Here is a 21,158-nt window from a genome sequence, read left to right on the forward strand (position 1 = left end):
TAGGTTATTATCGCAGTAATTACTTTAATTAGACAAATGAATGTTACGTATAATCGTAGAGCGTGAATTGCTTAACACCCTAATATAGGTCATGTTATCGTAATCCTAGCTATTAGATAATAGCATGCCGTAAACCGTCGAGAAACGGGCTATTGTTCCGAGCGCGGGCGAACAATAGGCTTTGTATTCGTGAAGTAAGCAAGTCGGACAGGTGTTATTGTTTTGTTTCACTGACCTAGTAACCGAGTTAGCGTGTTATGCAATATTTAAGTCAATAATTAGATATTTGTGAGAATTATAGTGATGTAAACGATAACGAGATAACACGATTTAACCCGAACAAAGCCGAATTAAGTAACCGACCAATCAGAGGGCTTGATTCAGAACGAATCGAAACGCGTCTTATCTCCTTATCGTAAGGGTGTTCCTTTTCTACGAGATTCGTATATAAGCGAGGAAGGAACGGAGTGAAATCGTAGTCAGTCGTCGAGTGATCCAGCAACCAGAAGCCTCAAGAAGAAACCAACCGGAAGAGAACCAGAAGCGGTTCAATCGCGTAGTAGGGATTGTAGGAGTATTTTTATACCTTTGTATCGCGTGTAATAAAAGTCAGTTTTGTGCGTAACAGTAGTTTATTTAGCTATCTCCTCGCGCATCGTATTCGCTCCTCTTCACGCGGCGACGTAGAGGGCCGTGGTCACGGTTTTGGCAGTAGGAGTGGTGGCGACAGCCCGGTGCCTTCTCCATTGAGCTATCGTCGGCAGATATAGCGCCGCGGGCTGCTATAATACTGTCCTTGGATTGCTTTGCAAATATTAAAATAAACACTTTTACATTCTCCAATTTATTAATAATATATGTACAGAAAGTCGCTAATAAGTTACCCTTTATTACCGTAAATAACACTTAATATTTAATAACACTTAAAGAATAAAATACTGGGTTTTTGGGACGCTCAGTCTCAAAATTATGCAATAAAACTGCAAAATTTTTTGTAATCACTCTTCCATTATTTGTAGGTAATTATGGTCTCCAGAGATTTTAAAAAATATTTCCTGAAGTCATCTTTGGTTCCAAATTATCGTTAGACGAATATTGGCGGAGTGGTGGCGGAAAGGAGACGATGGAAAGACCTGGTCTTCTTTCCCAACAACTGGCAAGAACCCAAAAATTTAAAGCAGATGTCATTAACTAAATAAATAATGTAATGTATAGTCCTCCTCATCTATTTCGATGACCTCAGCAATTACGGATTACGCCGATTATGGGCCCTAATGTGGCTGGCCAGGCCGAACTTGAACTTGAAGACCTCCAATCGCCGAGGCTGGATTTTAAACCAGCCAAATTTTAAACAAGTCTTCAAATTTCGTAATCATAAAATATAATATTAAATGTAAATAAAAACGTGAGAGGCCTTCTATTGGCTGCTAACGCCTTCTAGAAATAAATAAAATAAAAAAGACACCCGTAAGGGATTCGTATAGACAGAACGTGGAATCACGTAGTGCTCGCCCATTAGAGTTGATCCAAGGCGCCTCGCCTTTTTAAACATTGCATATACTCGATTAACCTCAGAGTCAGAGCGTTAGGCGCGTAAGCTAAAGACGGCGGTTCCATTCCGGCCTCCGCTACTGGAGGGCTTAGTCACTTTTTTCTCAGAGAATATGACGTCTATTTCAGTTTATGAAAGCCTTAACAAAACCCAGTATGAACTATCTAGTCAAGCCTATTCAGTGACGGTGTCGTTGGGGGCATCCTCCACGGGATCACACGCTCCACCGGTGCTCGGCTCTCCTATAATTGCCGGGATCACCTGGAACAGAATGGGCTGTTTACATTATGGTCACGTCCTAGCTGTGAACGCTCCAAGGTCCAACAGTTAAGTAGTAGGTATAAGTATAGTACTACCAGCTGGATCAGCAAGTGCTCTAACTTACATATGGATGTAGTTTTCAAGGACTGAAACTTTTAGATTAGGACCTGCAAGTAAGAAATGACGGGGAGAGTGTGATATAACTACCAAGGACTAACGATAAGGACAAGGGAAGGGAAGGGGGGGGGTATAAGGGGAAGGAACGATAAGGGTTAACGAATGGAACCTGTTGAGTCTAGACTCAATCATAATAAAAATGATTGGCCCCACAAATTTTGCATCGTTGGACCTTTTACGAATAGCATGAACATAAAAAAAAACACCTACGCACCGGGCGTAAGACAAGTACATCTCAGTCAGGATCCCATAACCTATAACCTTCCCAACTTAAGTTGACTACAACCTACCCTAGTACCTGTTCTCCCAGCATGGCCAGGATCTGCGCCACCTTCTTGATGGCCTCTATGTCCTGGGGCCCCGGGATGGGGAACCTGGCGTCCTTCATGTTGAGGCGGGGGCCTTTACTGGCCACGCGGGACGTCAGCTCGGAGACGGCGGCCAGGGCTGGGGGGTGGGAAGAGGGGTCGTGGCCTAACTGCAAAAGACATTTAATTTAATTAAGGTGTGATGGGTTTAATCTGAGATCAATTAAGTAAGTAAGTAAGTAAATATTCTTTATTGCACCAACAATTATACATTTTACATACATGTAAAACTACAAATGAATTTTAAAGGAAAATAGAACCAGGTAACAACAGGCGGTCTTATCGCTAAAAAGCGATCTCTTCCAGACAACCTTTAATTGATTGTATAATATGTAAAAATCTAAGACTAATTCGTGCTTCAAATTTGACAGCTGATGGAGATGACGAAAGTACGGCTTCGTGCATTATGCGGTAACTCTGGTTGTCAAAAGTAAACGTATGATAATCAAATGACCTCAAAATACGAGTAATATATGGCATACTACAGCGCCACCTATCTACTTAAGCTGTCGATGGCACGATTCTTTAGAAAAACCTATAATAAAGATATTACGTACGTAAGGTAGGTGTTAGAATCATTTAAGCCGAAATTCAAGACAAACCAAAACTTTGACTTTCATTTTTGTGCATATAAAAATGAGGTTTTACTAAATTACAGTGTACAAAATCCAAGCTGTCTGTGCCTATTGACTAGTTATCAGAAGCACATATAGTTTAATCCAATAACAAAAACAGTAGGTACCTACAAACATACCAAATTATGAGTACAAACTCATGACAAGACAAAGGTCGGTGTTGACATTTTCGCTTAGGTTCAGGGTGATATCAAATGTTATAAATATTCACTGATGGTCACACCTCCAAAGTACAACATGGAAAAGGCGCGGCTCAGTTTTTCCGATCATAAAGTACATGCTTAAGAGAATGGTGATATCTTTATGACGTCAATCATTGTTATAGACTTTGTCCATGATATTTAAGTGGATTGGTTTAACGGTCTAACCAATGAGCAAAGAGAATTGAAAGAGAGAATGAAAAAGAGGTGGAATGTCAAAGAAAATTTTGTAGCCACAGTAAATTTATTGTCATCTTTAGACAAATGATTAAAACTTTTAGAACGCCATTTGACTTAAATCCTTATCCTTTCTCTAATATGTGTTAAATTCGTTAAATATCAAGAAGTGGTGCCATCTTATCGGGCATAACCCTAAAGGCTGTGGCGTCATCGCTCGAACCGATCAAATTCTCTTTTCTATGAGTGTATAAACATTTCGAAGGATTTCTTACGAATTGAAGAGGAAACGTCTTTCAATCCTGAGTGTCAGTAGGCATCCACAACCATTGAGGAACCATTCGTTGTTGATTCATCGAAAAATTACATTTCTATTTTGGAAAGAAACTGACCGTGATATCGCTCCACTTGTCTCCTTATTTACCGGATCATACAAATTATTCATATTCATATTCTAATTTCTTTATTGCTATCATTTAGAGGTAAGCTTGAGTCGGTCAGGACCGAAGAACTAAAAGGAATGAAATCCCACCACGGACCGAAAGGAACTAGTTCATCTTAAGCGCTCTTAATCGGTCTCGGTCCTTTAGTTCAGTAGTCGGTACGTCGGTACCTAGTAACAAATCGGTCGGGAGCGAATGATCGGAATGAGTCAAGGTCAAGAAAGTCTCTCGCACACGCTCTCGCTCTGTTTATTTGCGAGCGAGAGCAAGACACATACCTAGTCATCCTCATTATTGCAAGTGAACTAAAGGAACTAAAAGAGCGAACTAGTTCCTTTGACCGATTGACCGAGATCGGAGCGCTCTTTTTAAAGACCGGGCGGGTACAACTCTATTTAGAGGAATTTCCTCCCGCGAACGCTTCGGCTGTCGAATGAGCTTCCTGCCGAGGTTTTCCCGAGGGGCTACAGTATGGGGTTCTTCAAAAAAGGAGTGCACAGGTTTTTAAAGGGTCGACAACGCGCATGTAATACCTCTGGTGTTGCAGGCGTCCATAGGCTACGGTGACTGCTTACCATCAGGCGGGCCGTATGCTTATTTGCCACCGTTGTGGTATATGAAAAAATGTTCAAAAAATACTGGCATATGGCAGGTTTAAGCTAGCCAAGTACTTTACATCTTTATGATGCAAAAACTGTCGAGCTGGAGTCGAATTATTGTTGCCACAACCTAAATATTAAATATAAATAAATAAATATAATAAGGACATTCTTACACAAATTGACTGAGTCCCACAGTAAGCTCAATAAGGCTTGTGTTGAGGGTACTTGGACAACGATATATATAATATATAAATACTTAAATACATAGAAAACACCCATGACTCAGGAACAAATATCCATGCTCATCACACGAATAAATGCCCTTACCAGATTTAAATATTGTTGTTAATCAATTGAAAAAAATACTAGGACTGGCAGAAATAAACAGAATTCTTGTTTTAAGAGAAATGCTGCGTTTTGATCATTGACTAGCACTGTTCATTCACTGTACATATACCCTAAAGTAAACAATGTAAGAATTGACACGTTACATTACAACTGGACAAATTCTCAGAAAGTGTTCGAGGATAGGTAATTTTATAAGTCTACAAAGAGAAGTAGGTAGTCTTCCGTACAGATATTTCCTTGTGTTAATCACCCTTAAATATGAACTAAGCCGGTTTAAAGTTGCACAATATTAAGGATGAACAACTTAAAATCTTTATACATAGAAATGGATATTTAGTTAGATAAACCTATCCGTCATATTCTATGAAAATAAGTGTAGATACCTATGTGAATTTATGTGTGTGTGTTATTGTGGGTAAATCATTTTATTTAAAAGATTTAAAAAAACAGGACGGACAAGTGCGAGTCCGACTCGCCCGTCGAGGTTTCCCTATAAATATAAGGGATAAGTTCTTCTTTGTACTTCTTACTAATTGTATGTTACTTTTAATATGTATTTTTGTACAGTAAAGAGTACTACTACTAAATTTAACTTATTTTTTACAAATGTATAGTTTTTAGATTTTTCCCTGTAATTCTAGTGTATGACGATATTACTTACCAAATTTCATAGTTCTAGGTTAACTGGTAGTAGGTGCTGTATGAATTTTGATTCCCTTGAAAGTGTCGAAATATACATTTTTTGCGGCATACTAAACCGCCGTATCTTTTCCGAGATAAAGGGTCTTGACAGACAGACAGACGGACAGACGGACGGACGGACAACAAAGTAATCCTAAAAGAGTTCCGTTTTTTTTTGCTTTTGTGGTACGGATAAAAAATGAAATGTTTATGTATTTTGAATATGAAAATAAGAAAACTGATGTATATATGCTTACTTATTTCGTTCTTATTTCTCTATGCTTAAGGTGCATTTCGGGTAAGAACGTAAACACTATTTTACGTTAACTATTTTTGCTGAGTCACAAACATATTTATGACAACATGAAATTAGCATGTCAATGTTATTTAGGGTACAAAAAATGCGCACAAACTAGTCTTATTTCCATACCCATACAACGAGTTCTAGTTCCGTCCATTCTGATTTGAATGCAGTAGGTACTGAGGCTTGTTTGCGCATTTAACACTGGGTATTTTCCATGCCATTTTTATAACATTGTCAAAATAAGAAAACATGTTTGCTTGCATGTAAAAATAATTCTAAAGTCGTTTCTAAAGATGTTGACAGAAAAGCACTCAAGCAACAAAAACGCTTGGAAAATATACAAAATATTACAGTGCAGAAAATAGATTAGTGAGAATCCATCCATAATGCTGATTACAGTTACACCATGAATCCTAACTAATGATGAGTAGAAAGGGCAAGTTACGTACCTTAATATGTCGATGTAATAACATGTTTCTACTGTTTTTGGTTAAGACGAAACGTAGTCCTCATTTTTCTCTCTGGATATTAACATTATTGAAAATATTTTGATCCAAGTAGCTGTATATCAACCATAGCTAGATCCCTACGGTTGATATACAGCTACTTGGATATCTGTTTTTCGCTAACTTTTTTTACTATATTCATAAAATTTAAAAAAGTCAAACGTAGGGGCATAGCTACGTCAAATTATGCAAAAATATTTTCCATAATGTCAATATCCAGAGAGGAAAATGGGGACTACGTTTGTATGGAGAAGCGGCCGTCCCCTTTCCTCTTAACTGGTTGGTTTCACAGACTGACCCACCTCAACCCAAGAGTCTTATAAGTTATAACATAATACCAGTATATGCCCCACCAGATAACTTACAACGCTGACAGCGGGCCCGGCCGAAGCCTGCCACAGCAGCAGCACCAACACCAACAGACACTGCACCGCTCTCATCCTGACTGACCCATCTTCTCAACCCAAGAGTCTTATAACATCCCCATAATACCAGTAAAACTGTTACTAAGCGTAACCGCCATTCAAAACTCATTCAATTGCTTACCGTATTTTCTCGCAACACATTCTAAATTCAAAATGATATTCTAACGGCTGATATACATGGTGAGGCAGAATAGACTATAGTAACTTCGTTCCATAATGCTCTAATAGAGATAAAGAACAATTGATCACGCAATGCATAATGGAATCTTTTTGTAATGCTTTCAGGAAAATAACTTGTTCACTTATGTGTTTTATGTCGCTATTGTTATCATGAGAGACTTCTGGTAAATTATTATAATAGGAGTAGTTACAAATAAGTTAGTACTTACTGTTAGTTTTATAGTTACTTTATTTGCAGTTTATTTTATCCTTTGTTGATGCCCCTTTCTAACCTTTCTTGCCCTACTTTACCCGCTGCATCGCCAGTAAACCATGTTCGCTGCCCTGAGTGCTCAGAACCGCGATTTTTTAAAGGCCCTAGAGGCCTCAACATTCACATCTCAAAAAAACACCGACAGAGCCAACCTACACCTACGTTATCTCAACCCATTGCCGTAACGACCCCCAATTCCCAGGTATCTAATCCGAATATACCATTTTGGAAAATCCTGAGCGACTTAAAAAATACACGCCCGGTTCTGAAACGCATACCACGTGGTGCGCGCGTGTCCGTCGCTAGATTTCTCAGTGATACTATCAAATCTATAATTACAACCAACTCCATTCGCAGCTGGGAGAATTTACTTACTTTTTCGTTCAGAGTACTTCACATAAAACCAGATCAGAGCACAAAGTCACTAACAAAAATAATTAAAGATAACTGCTGCTGTGATGTTTCGCCTTACCCCGCCACGCAGGGTTTTAGACACTTAAGCGACAATGTGTTTAAAAAAGTCGAATCTAAAATCTCCGATGGTGACGTCAAAGGTGCCGCCCGCCTATTGTTTTCTGACGATGCAGTGGCCCCGGCCAATTCGGAAACCCTTACAGCCCTACATGCTAAACATCCACCCTCGGATATGAACCACCGCCTTCCTGATGCCCCACAACCTCACGATTCTACTCTAGTCGCTTCCACCGAGGATGTTTTTGGTGCCATAATGTCATTCCCAAATGGCTCTGCAGGAGGCCTTGACGGCATGTCACCACAGCACCTTAAAGACCTTCTGTACTGCGGCTGCGGTGACACCAAAGAAATTCTCTTGAGGGACTTGACTGCCCTTGTAAACTACATGTTGGCTGGTCAAGTCCCTCATGAGATTACTGGCACGCTGTACGGGGCCAATCTTTGTGCCTTAACTAAAAAAGACGGTGGTATTCGGCCAATTGCGGTTGGCACTACCTTGCGCCGTCTTGCTGCAAAAATTGCCTGTCGCTCCATCCTTACAGAAGCTAGTTCGGAACTACAGCCTGTGCAGCTCGGTTTTGGTTCCAAAAGCGGCTGTGAAGCCGCTGTCCATGCCGTGCGAACGTACATCGAGCACCAAGCGGGAGAGGTTCTTCTGAAGGTGGATGTCTCCAATGCTTTTAATTCAGTAGACAGGGGTGCCTTGTTGACTCAAATAAAAGAAAAAATTCCGGCTACCTTTAACTTTCTTTGGCAGTGTTACAGTTCTCCTTCAAAATTATTATACCAATCTAACCTTTTGGCATCTTCCGTAGGTTGTCAACAAGGCGACCCCCTCGGTCCAGCAATTTTCAGCCTCGCTATTCATCCCATAATCAAGAATCTAAATTCAAAATTAAATATTTGGTATCTAGACGATGGGACCCTTGGCGGTGAAGCGATTTCAGTTTTAAATGACTTAGAAAAATTAAGAACTGAATTCATAGCTATCGGCCTATCCCTCAACTTCTCGAAATGCGAACTCTTTGTAACAGAGTCCTGCCCAAACAAAGAACGCACATTGGAACAATTTAACCAACTTGCCCCCGGAATCAAAATTATTACAAAAGAAACGCTTCATCTTCTTGGCTGTCCCATCTTGGACCAATCTTTTGGAAATTTTATAAATACAAAAATTCAAAATTTCAAGGCATCTTCACATCGTTTGACTAAAATTAACATACATTCGGCTTATTGTATAATGAAACATTGTCTTTTTGTTCCAAAATTTACATACATACTTCGCGGATCACACTTTTGGAAACACCCCACTTTGATTTCAAATTTGGACAATTTAATTTTAGAAACTCTCACCACCGTCTTCAACATATCTTTTGGGGAAAGAACTTGGACCCAGGCTAGCCTGCCCGTTAGGTTGGGTGGCCTGGGCATCCGCAAAATTTCCAGCGTGGCGCTACCTGCTTTCTTGGCTTCGGTACACGGTGCTCAAAACCTTATCGGGAAAATTTTAGCCCCTTCCCTTGGGGTCCTGGAGGCTGCGCACTGTTCCGAGGCCAAGAACGTATGGTCACTAACATGCCCCAACACAGACCCACCTGTCAACCCATGCTCGCAAAGGCAGTGGGACGAGCCTCTCTGTCGTCTAACAAGGAACAGCCTCCTAGAGACGGCACTAAGTCCAACAGATCGAGCTCGTCTCATTGCGACAGCGGAGTGGGAGTCGGGTCTGTGGTTGCAGGCACTTCCATCACCAACAATAGGAACTTTGCTGGACAACTCAACTTTCCGGTTGGCCACTTGCCTTAGAATAGGAGCATCAACAAACATGCCTCACCGATGCCAATGCGGCGTCATGGTAGACAACCTAGGCCACCACGGCCTCTCTTGCAGCCGAAGTGCTGGGAGGATACCTCGGCACGCCAGCATCAATGACGTCATCCGTAGGGCCTTTGTTAGTGCCAAGGTGCCGGCGCTCCTCGAGCCAAACGGCCTGGTCAGGGATGATGGCAAGAGGCCTGATGGAATGACGTTGGTGCCTTGGAGTATGGGACGGCCCCTTGTCTGGGATGCTACATGCGTAGATACCCTGGCACCGTCCCATATTCCAGGCACCAAAGTTGACGCTGGTGCGGCTGCATCCTCGGCCGAAAGCCTCAAGCGTCGCAAGTATGTCAACCTCGGCAGTAGTTACATATTTGCGGCGTTTGGGGTTGAAACCCTAGGGCCGTGGGGGCCTAGCGCGCGCCGCCTCTATAAGGAGTTAGCAAAACGCCTTATAGAGGCTTCGGGTGACCAGAGGGCTGGCCTGTACTTCGCCCAGCGGATAAGCATTGCTATCCAGAGGGGCAATGCAGCCAGCCTTCTGGGCACCCTGCCAAGCGGTCTCGATCTGGGACAATTTTTTTATTTATAAGTTTTTAATTGTTTTTCCACCCATTTGTGTTTAGTTACAAATAGTATTGGTTATCCTTAGACTCGGACTATCGTAGACTGAGCATACGTTTGTGCCATATCCATTTTTGAGTTGAATGGTTTTTTTGAATGATTTTTAAAATTACCAAAAAATATGCAATAATGACACTAATCGGTTTAAAAAAAAATTCTAAAATATTTTGCCGTACCCGCATTTTACTATTGGATAATTTACACTCTGTTAACAGAAAATTATCACAAAAATTTGTGTGATGTTATGACATCACACATACGTTTAACATTAACTGATCAAAAACGGATATAGCAATAATAAAAATGTTTTTATTTCATGATTACCACTGTATTCAAAAAAATTGTATTGTACTATAAATATTAAACATTTGTGCCTAAATGATAAACAAGTCGAATATTTCCTAAATATAAAAAATCTTTCTTTTCGTAGACAAATGTAAGTGGCGCAAGTATAGGTTTGTCTGTTAAATCTAAATCTGTATTTTTTCATTTTTTTTATTTTAACACTTTTCTCTTTCTAATTGTGAATATTGAGTGAGATGAACACAAGCCAACCTCGAACCCGCTACCCATGAAATACTTCCGGCTAGTTCACGGTACACAACATTATCATCTTTAATGTCAAGATAATTTGGGAGTCTATTCTGTAATATCTAATAAAAAATTAGTACTTTTTCGTCATTTTACTTATATTTTAAACCCAAAAAAGTTAAGCTCTATTCGTCGGTATTTTATTGTAAATCTATAGGTATTCAATTAAGATATGTGTACTGCCCGCGTCGCCAACATGCCAATCGCAAACGGACGACGTTTTAGTTTGAAGAAAAGTCACTTTTGCCACTGACATATCCAATCCATATCGTATCTTTGGAAAATTTTGACGTATCTTAAAGTTCGAATCGGGCAGACTGTTGCACTTATATGGAAGAGTGATAGAGAGAGATGACGATACGCTACGGACCGTTACCAATTAGCACGTTGGCTACGCGGGCTGTAAATTTACTAAATTACTGGGTTGTCTCATAAGTAATGTCGGGTTTCATAAGAAAAAAAAATCTACACTACAATCTATGCATGTCGAGAATTGTCATAACCTGTTATGACAATTCTCTAGTCCTATAAAGAGTGCAATTGTTGTACTTTATTTTAGCCATACTATCTTTGTTAATTGACGGTGTAATACGTTTCGATAGTAAAAAGTATGGAGGGCGACAAATACGAAATTCGTGTATTGTTGGGACATTATTGGAAACAAAAATTTAAAGCAGCTGCGGCAGCAAGAAAAATATGTGAAGTTGAAGGGGAAGACGTGTTAAATGAACGTACGGCACAGCGTTGGTTTAATCGTTTTAATAGCGGAGATTTGACCCTTGAAGATCGACCGCGCTCTGGTCGGCACACTGTGGGATATTGAGGCTACAAAAGCAGCTGTTGAAAACCAACCCAGTACCAGCACTCGTCGATTGTCGGACTCACTTGGACCTTCTAAAGACACTATACATCGCCACTTAAAATCATTAGGTAAGACCTGAAGTTGTCGGATAGTGCCCCGCGAATTAGACGAAGTTCAGGCAAAACGACGAGTAGAGGTTTGCAAAAAATTCCTTGCCCTACCGCAAGGCGATCGCTTTCTCAAACAAATCGTTACTTGTGATGAAAAATGGATTTACATGAACAACCCAGACATGGCGCGTCAGTGGTTAGATAGGAATGAATTACCTGAACCTGTCGCAAAAAGAAGTCGATTCGAGTTAAAAGTCTTGTTATGTGTCTGGTGGAATTATGAAGGTTTAGTGTATTTTGAGATAATTCCAGAGGGTCAAACTATCACTGCCGAGATATACTGTGGCCAACTGACACGAACGTATGAGGTGTTATCGCAAAAGTATCCAGGTTTAGTAAATCGAAAACAGGTGCTCTTACAACAAGACAAAATGCTAGACCACATACTGCGAAAGTCACACGGGCTAAGATCGATGAACTTGGTGGTATTGAACTCCTGCCACATCCAGCATTTAGTCCGGACCTTTCACCATCTGATTACTATTTATTCAGATCAATGGCAAAATTCTTTCGCGGGAAAAAATTCGAGACAAAAGAAGATGTTGAAAATGCAGTACGACAGTTTTTTGTATCTAAGCCCAAAGAATGGTTTTATCAAGGACTCAAAGAGCTTGCAGAACGTTGGGTTATTAAGACTATATAGAATATGATGGGTTATATTTTGAATATTAAGGTTTTCTTTTTATATTATTATTTAATAAACGAAACTGAACATTGAAACCGACATTATTTATGAGACACCCTCAGTACCTATCAAACATTTTTTTTCTTTACTTAAGGTAAACTTTATTGGATACTAGGTACTATTTTTTTTTAAATACATGCCCCGCTTACAGTGGAAACGCCAGTACAGGATAAAATTAAATAAAAAAAGCGTCATTTTTGCTGCCGCTGCGCTAAACGAAGTTGCCGCTTTCCGCCTCCGTCGAGCAGAAAAATAGTATGCGCATCACGGGAGGAAACGTAGGACATTACCATCTCGCGTGTTTGCCACCCTCGCCTTCGGCTCGGGTAACAATTTTACACGCGGCACGCAATTTCCTACTTTACTATTTTTTCTGTTTTCTACCTATATGATTTCATATTATTTTGAAAAATGAATAGGTACCACATTTATTGTTTCTTATACAATTGTCCATCAAATAGCATTTTTTTCAATGATTTTCTCAAAAAAGTACAAATGTCCTCTTTTCGGGCCATCCGGCCCACAGTGCGCCGACGCTCGGGACTCTCGGCAGACGCTAGTGTGCCCTAAGGCACAGAATAACGGCCCGATTCGAAGAATGAGACGATAACGATAAGTTCTGGCTTAGATAAATTCTCATTTAGATATCGTTTGTATGTCGTATAATTGAGAGAAGCAGCTCGATTCGGGCAACCAATGTAACTTTCACGTCAGCGGAATTGAAATAAACGTCAATTTTGACATGTCGTTAAGTTATCGATCTTTCACAGATCTTCAACGTGTCTTAATCATTCTTCGAATCGGACCGTAAGTAATAGTTTTATCAGTTAAGGAATAAAAAATACCAGACTGATCTTGGTATTAATTTCTCTTTATAATACCTTCAAGATAATTTTAATAAAAACCTGACCCTTCTCATAACAGTAATTTCATCAGAATTATGATTAGTGTTTCCCAACGTGGCCATGACGTGTGAATGTCATGATCGTGTACAAACATGCACACACACACACAAAATAAACAGTTTAAATCGGAAGTAATGTTTAGGTGACATAACAGACAAACATACAGACAGATTAAACAGTTCGGAAGTGAGGGAATTAGGAAGTAAATAACATCGGCAATGACATCATTTTTGTTTATGTGAGTGAATTTCATTATACGCGGTATAATCAGTTACAATCTCACTAATGAAGACAATATTATGTGAAGCGCTGGTGGCCTAGCGGTAAGAGCGTGCGACTTGCAATCCGGAGGTCGCGGGTTCAAACCCCGGCTCGTACCAATGAGTTTTTCGGAACTTATGTACGAAATATCATTTGATTTACCAGTCGCTTTTCGGTGAAGGAAAACATCGTGAGGAAACCGGACTAATCCCAACAAGGCCTAGTTTATCCTCTGGGTTGGAAGGTCTGATGGCAGTCGCTTTCGTAAAAACTAGTGCCTACGCCAAATCTTGGGATTAGTGGTCAAGCGGACCCCAGGCTCCCATGAGCCGTGGCAAAATGCCGGGACAACGCGATGAAGAAGAAGAATATTATGTGAATATTATTATTGCGAAACTTTAAGATTGCTAATAACAATATTGATTTATTAAATTATATTTAGGTACAGTCACGTCTAATAATATCAATACGAAGTAAGTCCTAAAAATATGTATACACGACCTTATTGCCCATATGATATATTAAATAAATAAATAAAAATAAATAACTTCTTTATTCAGACACTCAGTGGTCCACATTTGTTAGTTTCTGTATCTTATAAGCTAGTTGTAATATGCAATAAAAATAAAAGCTACTACAAAATTTTAAGTTAAATAATAAACAACCCCAGAATGGGGGTTTATTAATGCGGACATCCAATGTAAAGACTGTCTGGCCTATCCGCTAACATACTTAGTATGCTGTTGGGACTACCCTGGATTCTGCTTCTTACGGACATGATTCTTTTGCACATTATGGCGTGGAAGTCCTCTACATGGGCGTCGGCAACCATGCCAGATGTGCTGCAGAATCTAGGAAGTCCCTTCAGGAACCTAAACATGTTATTATAGAGGACTCGTAGGTTGTAGGGCGCAGAGTGCCCTCTGAGAATAACTAACCCACAGGCCGCTGGTGTAAAACGATTGACAGAAGGATTTAAATTTTTCTTAACTTCCGCTTTACAATGCGCGAACCTGCGCAATTAAGGTAGTGTATACATATTTTTAGTACTTTATTCGTATCGATATTTACAGATATGACCGTACGAGCAAATATTCATATTAACTTTAGGTAATAGGCGTCAGAAAGTTCTTATGAAAATATGAACTATGTAAGTGAAAATCTCTATCATTAAGTCACGGACTTAAATCGTTGAGCCATTCGGGGTTTACTTTACAATGGAGATGTTTAAGCGTTAGTTTAGTGCTGACAACTAGAATGAATAAAAACACTAAACTTAATTACATAAATTATTCAGACAATGGTTTAACAAGTTTCTCCTGTTTTATCAATTAAGACAATTATTACCTATTTTGTTATTTACTATAGCATATCAATTACCCAGCTTGAAAATAATTATCCTTTTAGATTTTTTAACAAATAACACACAATAGGTAAATGAATTGACCAAATTAATGACGGCTTTTGTATGAAAATTGATACTAATGATTATTCTTCTATATAATCGATCTGTAGATACGATTATGATGATTGGCCTTTAAATGTCTATCATTATTTTATTTATTGAACACAATGCAAGTTTACAGTGTCAGACCAATTCACTTACATGCTATGAAAACATAAATTATCAAGAATAATAAATTAATAATGCTGAATCAAAGACATACAAAAATATAAAAATCATGCGCATAAAAATGTCAAAACTAATTCAAATTGTCATTTTACTTACACTCTAACAAAACAAGAAAATAAAATCAGGAATATGGTAAAACAATATAAATAAAATAAATTAAATTAAATGTCAAAACAGATTACATAATTACCTTATACAATGTCAGTCAATCAAATTTATGAAAATTTAAAAATATTCTAGCAATCATGTCATGCACTTTTATCGCACTCAGGCCGTTGCGGGGCGCCGAGCGGCAAATCACGGTCGTTCTTACATTTGGGCGAGCGCAATGTATGAATGACCTTGATTTGCCGCTCGCCGCCCTGCGCGCCACCTGCGTCCAGTCCTTACGTACCTACTTGTCTCACGGCCCTATTCGGAGAATGAAATACGGAAAAGATAAGATAACGATAAGCTCTGGTTTAGATAAGTTCTCAATTAGATATCGTTTGTATGTCGTATAATTGACAGAAGCAGCACGATTCGGGCAACCAATGTCACTTTGACGTTAGAAATATCTTATTGAGATCACAGAAGAATCGAAATAAGCGTCAATTTTGACATATCGTTTAGTTACCGATCTTTTCAATCTCTTTCCAAGATCTTAAGCATCTCTTAATCATTCTTCGAATCGGGCCCTCAATAAAGTAACATCCAGAGCCCCTAGTGTAAATTGATTCTATACTGAAACGTGACATACGCGTTTGCGTTAAGTCTCATTTTTGTTTGGGATTTAGAAACAGCGCGCCAAGCGGAACGTTTTGGAAACTCAAAAACCCATACACAATGAGACTTAACGTAAACGCGTTACGTCACGTTTCGCTATCGAATAAATTTACACTAGGAGTACAGATATACTAAATCTATGACGATAACAGACGGTGAAGGCTCGCCTTGAAGAAATCAAAGTTTAGAGAAAACGTGAGGAAATGCAGTTTTGAAACATTGTTACTTAATTAAGTACCTATTCTGGATAAAATTATCATTTATTACGTGATAAAAGAGTACGCGACACAGACTATTAATAACGTCACACAACATTCCACGTTTTTGGATCCCCCTTCCATTCCCTTCCTTTCCCCCCTGTTGCTATGACGTAATATGTGGATGACCTCTTATTTAGTGTAACATATCCAAACACTCGAAACTATGGAAAGTAGAGGCAAGGAATGAAATCTCCTGCAGAACTGTTGCAAAAGTGTTCAGCTGTCAGCTATAAATAATAGTTCCAAAACTCTCCAGAGTAGCGCTAGAGTAGCTAAGAACCTAGACGTTATTGACGGTGTAAAGTGCGCTGGTCGGTGTAGGTACGACGACGAGCGAAGCGAGGAGGAGTGTTAGGTAGAACTGCGACTTACAGCGCGCGAGCCGAGCGAGCGAAGCGAGCGTGCCGCGGCAGCGGCCGACAAAGCGCCAAAACCTTTTTTTTTTTAATAAATAATGTTTTACATAACAACCTTTTAAGGCAGGTCGGTGCAAGTAAAAGCTCCCAGCTCATTTAAAAAACATCAATCTTTGAAGTTGTCTAACTCGGCCAATCTGTCACCTAAATATATCACCTAAGCGTTTTTACTTGGGGTAATACTACTGGGACGTAATGATCAAGAATATTTTAATCCAAATAACAATTTATTTAATTTACTCTAATAAAATACAGTATCTCGCTTAAATTTAAAGTAAAGTTCAATGTAGGGTACGTAAGAAAGTTATAGGAATTAAGGTTAGATTAAGTTTTGAGCCTAGTAATTTAAGTTTATAGCAGGGATCGGAAACCGGTATTTTTTGTATGGGAACGAAAACGGTATTTTTTAGTTCTTTGTTATTTATTTCATTTCTAATTGGGCAATCTAATAATACGAAGTCGTTATCTAAAAACACAACCGAGTCCTATATTTGGAGTATAAAATAAACCGAAATATATGTTTATTTCAGAGTTTTTCAAAAAAACCGGTTCCGATCCCTGGTTTATAGCTTAGAGTGGAATAAGAGTTATTTTATAAGTTAAGATGTGGATCCTATTTTAATTAACTAAGATAAGACTAATTCTGGTAATTTATATAAGGACAAGAGTGGGTTCGCAGCCTAGATCGAAGGTTTGTTAACGAGAGAGCTGGTCGGCCTTCCTGTACAATATCCCACGTCCCTCGGGTGTGCGTAGCGTGGTGAGGTCTGACTGAGGCCAGGGCACGAGGCGCAGCCAAGGTAAGGGTCGCCCAAGGTCGACACGGCGGCAGGTTACAACGGTAGCTGGGACGTCGGAGGTAGTGCTTTGGGTAGCAGCACAGGCTTCATCAAGCCCAAGGTGATGGTGGCAAAATGCCGACCCCGTAGGGTGTTCCCAATTGGATTCACTGATTTTAAAACACTAAATGTTCTTTAGTAAAGTTTTAAATGAAATATACAACACGTCCGCACGGTAGCGATCGCTCCGCGGACAGAATTTAATTCAAATGGTTTCATAACATAGTGTTTTATTTTTTGTTCCTATTAAGGGGCCCTGTATGAGCCATATGGCTTTGGTGAGCGACTACTACAGCGTAAGCCTGCGTGATTGTAATTCGTCTATTATCATAACAATCCTGGAAATATTAAATAAAACGGCGTGTTTTCATGTCGTAACGTTTTGTCTAACCACCGCTAAATTGTCTTCACTTTTAATAATAAGTACTTATTTTTATATAAGTAATTTAAATGGCCTTGTCTAATTGTCTATCCCAAGACGGTTAGGTACCTATAAATCATATGCTTGCTTACTTTACACTCGATTTATTTCTGTTCTTTTTCTTACTAACAGTTATTCACGAATAATAGAAAAATCGGCCAAGAGCATGTCGGGCCATGCTCAGTGTAAGGTTCCGTATCCGTAGTTACTATTACCTATGTCAGAATACTTTGAACGGAGGCTATTATTAAGTATCATGTACACATTAAAAGCATAAGGGAGTCACGAATCCGGAGGTCGCGGGTTCAAACCCCGGCTCGTACCAATGAGTTTTTCTAAACTTATGTACGAAATATCATTTGATATTTACCAGCCGCTTTTCGGTGAAGGAAAACATCGTCAGGAAACCGTATTAATCCCAACAAGGCCTAGTTTACCCTCTGGGTTGGAAGGTCAGATGGCAGTCGTCGTAAAAACTAGTACGCCAAATCTTGGGATTAGTTGTCAAGCGGACCCCAGGCTCCCATGAGCCGTGGCAGAATGCCGGAACAACGCGAGGAAGAAGAAGAGCCCAGGCCGCACAACTTCTAAATGAATATCCTTTAAGTTATTTATTTAAATTAACCTTAAGTATAAGGGAGTACCTTCTCATGGCTTTGTATGTTTTTTTTCTATGAAGAGAAGACTTTTAGCAATAAAGTAGGCTGGCAAATCAGGTTTTAGGTTACTTTCCGTTTCTGGGCAGCTACGGGACGTGTCTGGCAAGCTCAATGTCTGTAGATATTTATATAAACGGATCTTTACTCGTTTAACGGTTACGGTGTCAGTCAAATACATATACACATAGGGGGTTAATAAGGAGAAAAATAGCTTATATGTTAACGGCACTAATCATGGGACATTTAAGAGAAAAGGACCATGGGCAAATTTGTATGGGCACTGTCCCCACCCACCAACAGAAACGAAACATGTCTCATTCAATAGGTCTTGGCAACCTGATGATTTGTTACTATGACGAGGATCGCCCTATGGATCGTCTTCTGCCTGCAACTTTCAATGAAATGAGCGAAAAATATATAAAAACAAAATACAGTTTTCCAACACCCCATACATAGGGCGATGCTCGTCATAGTAACAAATCATCAGATTGCCAAGATCTATTGAATGAGACATGTTTTGTTTCTGTTGGTGGGTGGGAATGGTGGGGACATTTCTGCCCATGGTCCTTTGGAGTATTTTTGATATTTCACCGACATCTGTAAAACTACCGCTTTATGCTTTAAAAGTTGAATGTCCAATTCGTCCTTTATGTTTTCTATGTACTTAATGAAAGCTACTGCAATTGGTTTCAATGTTATTAACCAATTAAAACTATGGTTTTTTGCTCCAGTCATGGAATGTTTTTTGCGCCATTAATTTTCAAACTAACAAATATCAATGAAAAATTAAACTTAAGCAGCTCTATGGCTCTTGTTTATGGTAAAATGTTACCAGCGATTAAAACTGATGAAAAATATTTGTTTTACAGGATTTGTCTATACCATCCCATTACTGGTGCCTGTTCCATTATAGGGGTGTTTACTATATAAGTCTCGTCACATTAAGTTGTCAAAACTCCTAAACTCCCGTTAGGAGTAACGTTCCACTAATCATCATTTCCTATAAAATAGTCATTAAAAAGCTATGAATCAACCGACGTCCTAACAGTAGATACCGCATTAAGGGCTATTTGTATGCGGCGAGCGGTATTGTGTTAGTAGGCGGTTGGCATCTGCGGCTTTTGGGTTCAGTTCAGAGGAAAACAAGAAATGCTTTCTCTGTTGACAATATGAGCAGTTATTTGTGGCGTAAAGCCAGAAAAGAAGGAAACAAAAGATAGGTATAGCGCGCCGAGCGAAATTTGTGACGTCGGCGTCTAGTCAACTCTATGGCTGCTGCTCGACGCAACGCAACGACACCGTTTTCCAAGGCGCTGAGTAGACGCTGACGCGCAACAGACGCTAGTGTGGGGTCTTCCTTAATTAATTTTGACGACCGGTTTGGCCTAGTGGGTAGTGACCCTGCCTACGAAGCTGGTGGTCCCGGGTCCAAATCCTGGTAAGGGCATTTATTCGTGTGACGAGCATGGATATTTGTTCCTGAGTCATGGGTGTTTTCTATGTATTTAAGTATGTATAAATATTTATATATTATATATATCGTTGTCTAAGTACCCTCAACACAAGCCTTATTGAGCTTACTGTGGGACTTAGTCAATTTATGTTCTATAATATTTATTTATTATTTATTTATTTATTAAACAATTCATAGGTCGTAGTCCCCTGAGAAAACCTCAGCAGAGAGTTAATTCCCCGCTGCGTCCGATTCACAGCTGGAGCCCTTAAGCTGAGATTTACGGATTAGACAGAGAAATAGGTGGGAGATCTGATAAGCAGAGACAAGATAGGAAACCCTACTACCTATAAACATCCAGAACCTTCTAATAAAATTGTTTGTTACGAGGAAGGACACAGAAATTTCCTGTGCTAAAAGCCAGTGGTTAACTGTTCTACCTGCGGCAAGCTAGGTCACCTCCCAATATTCTGTAGATTCACTCGCAGCGATGCAGATTTTTGCCGAAACCGAAACCCAAGATTCGGTTATACTCTAATTTCCGCCGAAACCAAAGATTCGACCTAAACATGATTTTATGCCGAAACCGAAACTTCGTTAGTGTCCACAATTCGTGTCTACTTACAATAAATTTTATTTTGCATGTTTTACCTTGTTTTTATCGCCTCGATAATAATACCAAAGTCAATTTTAGACATAAACCAAATGTCAAACACGTCATATGATATTTATTGCGAATCGAATAAGGAAATATATGACGTGGTAGTTTCATTAATGCTGCTTAGTGACGTGAAACTAAAATATATTTATATCGATATGTTAAAGGGCTCCTCTACACGATGGCCCAGCGTAGGCCAGTCTAAGGGACGCAGCTATGCGGTGGAATGAGTTGCAATATTACTTACTCCCTCTAACGCATAAATGCGTCCCTTGGACTGGCCTGCGCTGGGCCATCGTGTAGAGGAGCCATTATAACCAACCAATTGTGCAACTAATGGGATGTCCCTGAAGTAAAGAGACAAATTTATTTCCATAAAATGTAATATCAGGTAAACGATAAAAGTTATAGTTTTGGTTGTAAGTTGCAAGAAAATTAATTAAATTATTATATTGATATCGCTTTTGTGACCACAACCTCTTAAAAATATTTTTTTAATTAATTATATTTATCTCCGGCAGATCTGTACGAATATCCTAATCTGAATGAAAAAATCTCATTCATCGACCTCCGGCAACCACTACGGCAAGTATAACAAAACTGTTGACG

At 39.4% G+C, this 21,158-nt stretch overlaps 1 protein-coding gene across 3 annotated transcripts; it reads right to left on the minus strand.

Annotated features, from left to right (window-relative positions):
- Positions 1-828: 828 nt before the first annotated feature.
- LOC133528065 (uncharacterized) lies at positions 829-6,773 on the minus strand. 3 transcript variants are annotated; one of them, XM_061865273.1, is made up of 3 exons: positions 6,620-6,773; positions 2,289-2,468; positions 829-1,813 (listed from the first exon to the last, which is right to left on the minus strand). In XM_061865273.1, exons 1-3 carry the CDS (start codon positions 6,692-6,694, stop codon positions 1,727-1,729), a joined length of 342 nt encoding a protein of 113 aa, XP_061721257.1. In that variant the 5' UTR covers positions 6,695-6,773; the 3' UTR covers positions 829-1,726. The 3 variants fall into 3 exon arrangements, with proteins under 3 accessions (XP_061721257.1, XP_061721258.1, XP_061721256.1); XM_061865274.1 differs by having other exon boundaries at positions 2,281-2,468; positions 6,608-6,731; XM_061865272.1 differs by having other exon boundaries at positions 6,608-6,730.
- Positions 6,774-21,158: the final 14,385 nt, after the last annotated feature.

Source organism: Cydia pomonella, chromosome 19 (assembly GCF_033807575.1).
Source record: "Cydia pomonella isolate Wapato2018A chromosome 19, ilCydPomo1, whole genome shotgun sequence".
Classification (NCBI taxonomy): domain Eukaryota; kingdom Metazoa; phylum Arthropoda; class Insecta; order Lepidoptera; family Tortricidae; genus Cydia; species Cydia pomonella.

What these genes read in the sequence shown, in the direction of transcription:
- LOC133528065 (XM_061865272.1), bottom strand. Translation starts at nt 6,694, where the DNA reads ATGAGAGCGGTGCAGTGTCTGTTGGTGTTGGTGCTGCTGCTGTGGCAG. An exon ending in TCAGCGTTGTAAGTTATCTG is followed by an intron (nt 2,469 to 6,607) that starts GTGGGGCATATA and finishes TGTCTTTTGCAG; the next exon opens with TTAGGCCACGACCCCTCTTC. An exon ending in TGGCCATGCTGGGAGAACAG is followed by an intron (nt 1,814 to 2,288) that starts GTACTAGGGTAG and finishes ATTCTGTTCCAG; the next exon opens with GTGATCCCGGCAATTATAGG.